The sequence below is a fragment of the Lathyrus oleraceus genome, chromosome 3 (genome assembly GCF_024323335.1).
Source record: "Lathyrus oleraceus cultivar Zhongwan6 chromosome 3, CAAS_Psat_ZW6_1.0, whole genome shotgun sequence".
NCBI lineage: Eukaryota > Viridiplantae > Streptophyta > Magnoliopsida > Fabales > Fabaceae > Lathyrus > Lathyrus oleraceus.
This window is the reverse complement of record NC_066581.1, coordinates 37,571,074-37,580,257: the sequence shown is the minus strand read 5'-3', so window position 1 is coordinate 37,580,257 and position 9,184 is coordinate 37,571,074. Positions and strand designations below refer to the sequence as shown.

General features: G+C 34.6%; 2 protein-coding genes across 2 annotated transcripts; both read left to right on the top strand.

Moving 5' to 3' along the window:
• Window positions 1–227: 227 nt before the first annotated feature.
• Window positions 228–2,663, top strand: LOC127129516 (uncharacterized). The gene is made up of 8 exons (XM_051058681.1): window positions 228–431; window positions 529–813; window positions 900–1,205; window positions 1,297–1,413; window positions 1,549–1,854; window positions 1,949–2,206; window positions 2,296–2,367; window positions 2,448–2,663. The coding sequence occupies exons 1-8, from the start codon at window positions 243–245 to the stop codon at window positions 2,661–2,663; spliced, it is 1,749 nt and encodes a 582-aa protein (XP_050914638.1). The 5' UTR covers window positions 228–242.
• A 4-nt stretch (window positions 2,664–2,667) lies between these two features.
• LOC127132336 (uncharacterized) lies at window positions 2,668–4,187 on the top strand. Its single transcript, XM_051061276.1, has 7 exons — window positions 2,668–2,695; window positions 2,786–2,974; window positions 3,065–3,175; window positions 3,260–3,341; window positions 3,429–3,524; window positions 3,624–3,723; window positions 3,817–4,187. The coding sequence occupies exons 1-6, from the start codon at window positions 2,691–2,693 to the stop codon at window positions 3,720–3,722; spliced, it is 582 nt and encodes a 193-aa protein (XP_050917233.1). The 5' UTR covers window positions 2,668–2,690; the 3' UTR covers window position 3,723; window positions 3,817–4,187.
• Window positions 4,188–9,184: the final 4,997 nt, after the last annotated feature.

The window sequence follows — 9,184 nt, the reverse complement described above, 5'->3', positions numbered from 1 at the left end:
ATTCATCCGTACGCATTGCTAAGAAACAAGTGATTAATATTCCAACAAAGAAAAGAAAGAGATGTTAGTGACTTAGGTAAATTATCCATGGTTTCTTTATTCTTTTGTTTTCAATTGCTTTGATTATAAGTTATATCTGATAATGCATGATTTCATTATATTTTTGTTTTCAATTGCTTTGATTATAAGTTATATCTGATAATGCATGATTTCTTTATATTTTTGAATCGTGATGAGTTTTAATGCATGTGATTAATGAAAATAGACTTTCTCCACGATTCCGGAGCCAATGGTATACTTTGTTTTTCGATTCGGACAACTTTTTCCCTGATTTTACTGTTGCTGTACTGTTACAAAAAACATGCTTCCACTCGGAATTTGGACGAATCGAGTTCATTTTTGAGTCCTTTGGCCCGTTTGTAGGCTACCATGTAATTTTCGTCCAATTCAATACACTTTGACTTTGACACTTACTTGATTTGTATTCATATTTGCTTAATATTGTGTTTATGTTTTTCTTTATTACAGATGGCTAGTAACGAGGATCACCCACATGGTGATGAGACCGTTGGTGGTGCGGAAAGGGAAATTAAACGTGGAATAACGGTTATGAAGAAAGTTATTCGAGATAGAGATCGAGGCGTTTTAATAAAAGTGCATTGGAACGAAGGTGGACAACTAATTGAGCCTAACGGTTCAACATTGACAAGTTTTATTGGTGCATTGGTAAGGAATGAAGTTCCAATTACTTGTGATAATTGGAGAAATAAACAATTGAACGAAGCTAAAGACAAAATATGGAGTGAGATAAAGGTACCATATGTGATGTTATTTGTTTTTAATGACGATTATGTCTTTAAATTAATTGTACTAACGCAATGTGTGTATGTTTTTCGTAGAGGTGTTTCGACATCGAAGAAAACAGAAGAGATCATTGTCTCAAATTGGCCGGAAAGTTACTAAGAGGGTTTAGAACCTTTTTATCAACCACCTTTCTTAGGGATACGGAAGGTACTTTTGTTGATGCAGAGCTTCCATCTAAATATGCAAGTTTGATTTCACCTAAAGAATGGGAAACGTTTAAATCCAAACGAAAAACCCAAGAATTTAAGAGTGTAAGTGAAACAAACCGGCAAAGAGCATCAAGTCCGGCGTATCCCTATAGAAAAGGGCGTGTTGGATATGGACGCTTAGAGCAGTCTATAGTAAGTATCTATAAATTGCATTGATATACTTGTTATATTTGATCATATTTTGTCATGAGTTATATTTGATCATATTATGCTTAATGTGTAGTTAACAAAGGAGAATAGTTCTGAAACATCTCTTCCGGCACATGTTTTGTGGAAGGAAGCCCGTGTCGGTAAGGATGGAAAGATTAAAGAAGACGTTCAACAAATATTTGAGAAATGTGTAAGTATAGCATTATTTAAGACAATAACACTTTGACTTTGACACTTTTGAATCGTCCAATTTCGAACACTTTGACTTTGACACTTACTTAAGACAATAACATTACTATTGTGTGTATGTTCATATGATTTTCAGGAGACTCTATCTCAATCTATAGTTCCATATGAAGACACTGATTGCAGGAGCATACTGAGTCGAGCATTAGATGTTCCCGAGTATTCTGGTCGGGTGAGGGGCAAGGGATTTGGGATCACTCAAAAATCCTTGAATATTAAAAAACAAAAGACTCCTAGCAATAAAGAACTGCAGCAAACTTTGGAAGCATTAAAAGCTGAAGTTCTTGAATTAAGAAAGGAAAGAGAAAGAGATCGAGCAGCGGGTTTTAAAGATACTAGTGACAAAGATAGTATCAATTGTAATTTTCAACCGACTATTCCAGAGGTAATTATATATCTTATTATGAAATTAAATTAGCTTAATTTATTTAATTGTCATATATACACATTAAAAATGTCATATTTATTATTGGTTTTAGGGCATTTCACCTTGTCACCTCTACTTAGCGAGACCGACTTATCGGATGGTTGGCAAGGGGAAAGTTCATAACAATTTGGGTGAATTACTTCACACTAAACCGCTCCCTACTGGATCTTTGAAAGTCTCGGTTGATATTGCTTTGGAGAAGGATGCGTTATTACCACATCCTGACGATGTTTCGGATGCAACTTTATTGGGAGATGCCATAGGTTCATTTGTTGCATGGCCGACAGACCTCATTATCGTAGGATATGAGGTATGCTTAAAACCATTATGAACCTTTAGGTATTCAAATTTTTTACGCGCATTTTACGTACACATTTTTTACATGTTAATGTTAATTAGACTCCCACAAAATCCAAAGCAAAAGATAAGGGGATTGCGCGGGAAATCGAGTCAGTTGCATCGCAAAAAGAGGTACATCACAATTATATGCTATTTAGATTCCTGTTAATTCGTCATCTTACACTTCACCTTACTAATTATATGATATTTAGATTCCTGTTGCTAAGAAGACTGAAATTTCCAAGAGGACCGGGGCTAAAAAGAAAAATCCTTCCAAGTATAGAGCGTGCCTCCATACATATTTAGAAACGACAGATATTTCGGATGGATGTGTTCGTTTAATACCTATGGATGGAGCTATTTTTGGTTTTGAGTATGCCGAGCCATTGGGTAAAGAGGATTTTGATCAAATTTTGTATCATACGTAATTAAGCGTTGGTGTTATCAACACATACATGAGGTATATCCGATCTACTTTGTTTAAATTCTTGAACAAGTTATTTACTCGTTTCATATGAATAGTCTAAATGTTAATGATGTTTTATATAAGGTATTTATATGACAAATTGATGGGTCCGCGTGGGTTGGAGCAAAGATTCTCATTCTTAAATCCCATGAAAACGAACTTAACCGAAATGATAAGAAAACCAGATGAAGTCAGGACGTATGTAGTCGAGCGCTTTATGGCCGACACAGATAGAGAAAAGTTGTTCTTTTTACCGTTTAATACCGGCGACGGGTTAGTTCTTCAATCTAAATTCATCTGTTATAATTTTTCATATTTTGACGTCGTGTAGAAAGTTTCCATCTAACATTTGTTTTATTACAGTGGACATTGGTTGTTGGTCGCGATAAATCCTTTTAAAGAAATTGTGTATTATTTGGATTCTTTACACAAGGATTGGACAACATACCCTGCTATGAAGACGATAGTTGACACGTAAGTGCAAATAACCCAATATTCGTGTGTATACTTATTTATTTATGTGAATTGTTCTAAATATTCGTTTATATTTCATTATAGCATTATACAAACTGTTCGAGCACAAAGAAAAATTCAAGTACCAAAGAGAAAAGCCAATAACATTACATGGAATAGAGTGGAGGTATATTAATTATCACAATTTTGATTATATTAGTGATGACACATGATAAAACTTAGGATATTTATCCATATTGTTTTCCATGTGTAGTGTCCTCGACAGCGTAATAATATAGATTGTGGATATTACACGTTGAGGTTTATGAAAGAAACTCTTCTTATGGATCGAACAGATATTCCATCTGATGTATGGATTTCTAACTTATGAGTTATTTTCATATTTAACACATATTTCTCATAATTAAATAGATTTAACTAAATCATACTATGTTATATTATTATGTAGTACTTTGATGAATATAGATGTGCTTATTACTCAAAAGATCAGTTGGATGAAATTAAAGAGGAATTGTGTCAATTCATTATCGAGCTACAGGTTTTGTGAGGTATTGAACTCTTACTTTAATTTTGAATGTGATCTGAATAACTTTGAGTGAATTCCATTTGCTTACTACAATCTTTATTTGGTGTTGTTTCAGGTTATATAGCATATTTAGAAGATAGAACTAGAATGTGTTGAAATACATTTTGATTAGCATTTTTGGAGGTTATTAGAAATGTGTAGATTTTTTGTAAAGGCAAACATTTTCAAGTATATATATAAATACTCAAAAAACTGCTGAAATTAGAAGTATATTGTGTTGAACTATAATGTGTTTATAATGCATATAGATTTTCAAGTATATGTGCATATTCAGAAGATAGAACTACAATGTGTTGAACTATAAGGTGCATATAGATTGGATTCAAGCTCCAATTTATGAAAATCTGCTGAAATTTGCAATTTACAGGTGCTAAATAATGTGGTGAAAACGTATAAAAAGATCCTCCAAAATTTGGAGTCTTAGACAGCGCTTCTAGGCAAAAAGCGCTGGTAAAGGCATTTTAATTTTGACCTTAGACAGCGCTTTTATCAAAAAAGCGCTGGCATAGGTGGTTAATTCAACAAAATATAGTGTAAAAAAGCGCTGGCATAGGGTGGGCTATACCAGCGCTTTTTCTGTAAAAGCGCTGGTATAGCCCACCCTATGCCAGCGCTTTTTTACACTATATTTTGTTGAATTAACCACCTATGCCAGCGCTTTTTTAATAAAAGCGCTGGCATAGGGGGGGTTTAGACAGCGCTTTTTCAGTAAAAGCGTTGTCTAAACCCCCCCTATGCCAGCGCTTTTTTAGTTAATTTCAACATGAAATTAACTAAAAAAGCGCTGGCATAGGGGGGTTTTAGACAGCGCTTTTACTGAAAAAGCGCTGTCTAAACCCCCCCTATGCCAGCGCTTTTTTAGTAAATTAAGCGCTGTCTAAGACCTATACCAGCGCCAGTATAGCCAGCGCTTTTAAGCGCTGTCTAATGTCAAAAAAAGCGCTGTCTAATCCCTTGTTTGGCATAGTGGCATCATGAGGTCTCTTAGGGACCAAAATTTGTTTCTCTATGTTGTTATTTAAGCCCATTCTACTGAGTCGACATAAAGATTTTAACCTTCGCCACCTCAGTTAGAATGTCCTTAAATAGGGGCAGTTGTAAGACCCCAATTTTGACCCTAATATCCCTCATGCAATTTCATCATAAGCATTAACATTGGGATCATACCTTGGTATTCTCCTTACCCTTCCTTCATTGGGTTTTGTTTTGGGAGAGATCACCAAGCACTTTGTGATTATATCATACTTGTATGTTATCATTTTACTAACCAAAATACCAAAAGTATATCTTTTCATTTTGCCTAACTCTTTTGTAGGTAGGGCATGATCTCCATTGATCTACCAAGTTCATATCTGAGGTTTGAGACCCCCATGATAAAGAGCACAACCATGAATTGATACAAGAATGGTTATGAGCATCATATATCAGTCCCAATGATCTCTACATGTTATATTGAACAAGTTTACTTCAAGAGTTTGAGGGTGATTTGCCTTGGAAACCCTAGTTTGACTAGGTATCTTGAGTAACTTCTCCAACAAGTCATCTCAACAATTGATCAAACTTCTCAAGGGACACTTCAAAATTCATCATCTTATGCATATATGATCTACCATGAGCCTAGAAAGTCAAGAGAATTGAAGGTTAGCAAGTTGGTTGATGGTGGTTGGCCAGATGAATTCATCTGATCAAAACTGGGTCTCCCTACACCCTATCTCCTACAATTTTCACCATATGAAAATGATTCCAAGGGAAAACTTACTCTAAATAACATTCCAAACAACTTTCATGTTGAGACCTAGAGCTAGTTTTGCTTGGAAAATCATTTTCTATGTTGAAACATTATAGGTCATTTTGTCTAAACCCTAATTTGAAAGTCAACTTCCCAAGGCCATAACTTGCTCAATTTTTATGAGATATATGGCTTGACACTTGGGAAAATTTTCATTTGAAGTTAAGCAAGGTGGAATATTGAGATATATGGCTTGACACTTGGGAAAAATTTCAACATGTTGAAATTTCCAAACTTCCACCTCAAAATTCATCATGATACAAGCCTCAAATGGAAAAGTGTTGAACATGAAAGTTGTTCCTCTTTATCTAACCTTTCCAAAAACTCCAAGTTCATCCATTTTGGACAAGAATTGCTAGGGTTTCACATGTCATGAACATGGTATCCTCATTTGGCAAAGATCAAACTTCAAATCTTCACACACACTTGCCTTGCAATCCAAGTTGATTTCAGGCCCTCTCACACTCATTTGTGGACCTTAAGCAATGATCTCATAGGCCTGTACACGCCCATGCACCCATGCATCACCAATTGCCAATTTTGGAAAGTGAATTTGAGGGTGCAAATATCATGAGCTGCAGCTATAAATAGAGCCCTCTAGCATCAGAATTGAACAGACATTTGCGCCAGCTTTGATCCTAAACCCCTAACCCTTCCATTTGAGAGGATAAACCTGAGAATTTCATCTTGAAATTGAGTTTGAATCTCACTGTTTTGAGATTCAAAACTCCAGGGATCCAAGACCTTTTGTGCATTTCATTCTACTTCTGCAAGCATTCTGAGTAAGATCAAGCACAAGCCAAGGCAAGAACAGCTGAATCCACACCTGCATTGAAGGTATTTTCCAGAAAATTTCATCTCTTCAATTCTCTCTCAATCTTGCTCAATTCTCTTGATTCTTTGGTTGTCTGAAGTCCTACCAATGTAGGCAAGAAGATTGAGTTGCTTAGAGGTCAAATCGAAGCAACTCAGTTGACATACCTCAAAATTCAACTCCTCATATCTTTCTATATGTGAGGAGTTAGTTAAAATTGAGGTGATATTCGTGATCTACACCATTTTTCCTTTCAGATCATGTCCTCCTTTTTCATTTTTGATGAGGTGATGAATGGACCAATCCGGCCAAGGTCGCCTAAGAAGACGACCGGCGCTTTGCTCCGGCAATGATGTGGCATGGTCCTGAGCCATTGGATTGATTTAAAATGTTTTAATCATGAGCGTATGTTTTAGTTACCAAGCGTGTGGATGTTTGACTCAGGCGCACCATGGAATGCGCGTTGGTGGCCACTTGACATGCCACCTAAATTAATGAGGGAGATCAAGTGGTCCACATTTTTTCTGATTATTTGAATTTCATTTTAATTGCTTTATTTTCATTAATTCATATTAATTTTAATATTGATCCAAAAAATATGAGAGTTTCACCAAAAAAATTCAAAAACTTTCCTCTTTCATATTCTGAATTAAAATTATTTTTTGGATCATTATTAATATTTTTCATGATTTAATTGATTTTTCATTTGTTTTTAATTGTTTAAAAATACTTTTAAGTCTTTTAAAATTCTGAAATTTTTTCTCCAAGGTCCTTTGACCTTGTTTGACCTATGATAAATCTCATGGCTATTTATTTGGTGTTTTGATGAGATTTTAGGAATTAGACAAACCATATTTAATTTAAATGTATTATTTTAGTATTTTTAATTGGAATAAATGCCAAATAATTTTGTTGACCAATTGTGATGACTTGTTTATGTTTGACTCTTGTTGTTGGGCCTTGATCAAGGTTGATTTGACTTTGTCAAATTAATATCACTGGATTTAGGGGATTGATGGAATGTACATTCCATCTCCCAAAATGAAAGAATGATATTAATTTGGTAAAAGTCCTCCTTTGATCAATTTGTGTTTTTATATATTCCCCTCCCTCTTCATCTCATTCCCCTTCTTTATGCATCCATTTCATTTGGCCTATGATATCTCAAAGTCCTAATACTAGTTTATTGAAAAATTAACATGAGTATGGATGAGATTAGGCCACACCTTTTGCGTATTCTTTTTGTGTATGGTATGTTTCATGAGAATAGTTCATTATATTATGTCTCAAACATGCATTAACACCAATATTATATTGCCCGACCTCAAATAGTTGTGACTTCTACATAAGTCCAATTACGATTGCTTAACATAGCGCTAAATTTGTGACATAAAAGGCATAGCATTCTAGTTAGTGAGATTGTAAGTCTCCCCTCTTTCATTGTATTGTGTGGAAACTTGGCCTTTTTTCCTTCCTTTGGAAGATGTCTTGGTTCAAGGATCCATGCTTGTGATAAGTGGGTTGAGTGTTCTCCAAAGAATGTCTAAGAATGAAAAGCAAAAACAAAACAATACTAACTTCTAACCTATTAACTACTAACTTTCAATTTCAAGCCATTTACTTTAATGTCATTTAATTCTAGCTTTATTTCATTTGCCATTGTTCATATCATTCTAATTGTTTATGTTAATGCAATTTTCATTTTGTCTACTTCGACCATATTGTGTGATATAATTTTCTTGTGTATAATTTGCTTGTTTGTATGGTCTTTGACCATTAATGTACATAATAACAACAAAAACCCTAAAAAACTTTTGTGTGGATTGTTGACTTGATCTTGGACAAATGGACTTAGAATTTAGGCAACATTCCTATGCTAAAGGACTTGGCCAATGCCAACTTATTGAGAAACCAAGTGCTTGCAATTTGAAACTTCATAGGATACATCATTCAAGATCTCTCTAAGTTCATCTGCAACATGATCATTGTGAAGCTGTTATTTTGAACCTGTGACTTGTGGAATTCATCTATTACATGGGCTAATTTAAATAAGATCATGGAATGGATAAGCTTAGATGTGGCCATCTTTATTTGATGCCTTTCTCTTCAAGATAATATAATTGTGCATTTGTGTGGTGCTTGATTCTAAAAGTTCAAGGGAATTCTGGGTTTCTATTGACATTTTTGTCTATTGGATTGTTACCCATTTGGTCAGAACTTTTCAACTCTTAACTTTTAATTTTGTACATAGGATTAGTCTCTCCATCTTCTCCCCATTTCTTTAATTTCAAAATATCTCCCTCCTTTTTCAAAACCTTCTTTGATTGAACTTATTTTGTTCTAAACTTTGACCATTTTTGCAAAAAGATAGAAACTTTGGCCTTATGCCATTGCATTTTCAAACTTCTTTTCTAAATCAAACTTGTAAATGGACTTAACTATACTTGACTTAAACTTTCAAAAAGCAAAAAAGGAACTAACCCATTTAAACCATTTTTAGGCCTTTGTGCCTTTCAAACTTAATTTTTGTTAAAAGCAATGCATCCACTTTGAAATTTGTATCACGAACTACGAGGTTTTGATCCCTCATTTTTATGTTGGTACGTAGGCACAAGACCAAAGGTCTTGCCAAACACAAAAATATAATTAATGAATTCTTTTATCATCCCCCCATTCTATTTGTTTGTAAACATCACTTTATATCAAGTACATATGCACACAAAAAGGGCTCCCTAGGAGTACCTAGGACATTTTGGGTGCTAACACCTTCCCTCTGTGTAACCAACCCCCTTACCTGTAATCTCTGACATTTTATTAGTT

Bases quoted from the DNA above. Each gene is read 5' to 3' on its own strand.
- LOC127129516 (XM_051058681.1), top strand. From the start codon at position 243: ATGCATGTGATTAATGAAAATAGACTTTCTCCACGATTCCGGAGCCAA. The intron at 1,206-1,296 runs GTAAGTATCTAT...CTTAATGTGTAG, and splicing joins GACGCTTAGAGCAGTCTATA to TTAACAAAGGAGAATAGTTC. The intron at 2,368-2,447 runs GTACATCACAAT...TATGATATTTAG, and splicing joins CAGTTGCATCGCAAAAAGAG to ATTCCTGTTGCTAAGAAGAC.
- LOC127132336 (XM_051061276.1), top strand. The intron at 2,975-3,064 runs GTTAGTTCTTCA...GTTTTATTACAG, and splicing joins CCGTTTAATACCGGCGACGG to TGGACATTGGTTGTTGGTCG. The intron at 3,342-3,428 runs GTATATTAATTA...TTCCATGTGTAG, and splicing joins TTACATGGAATAGAGTGGAG to TGTCCTCGACAGCGTAATAA.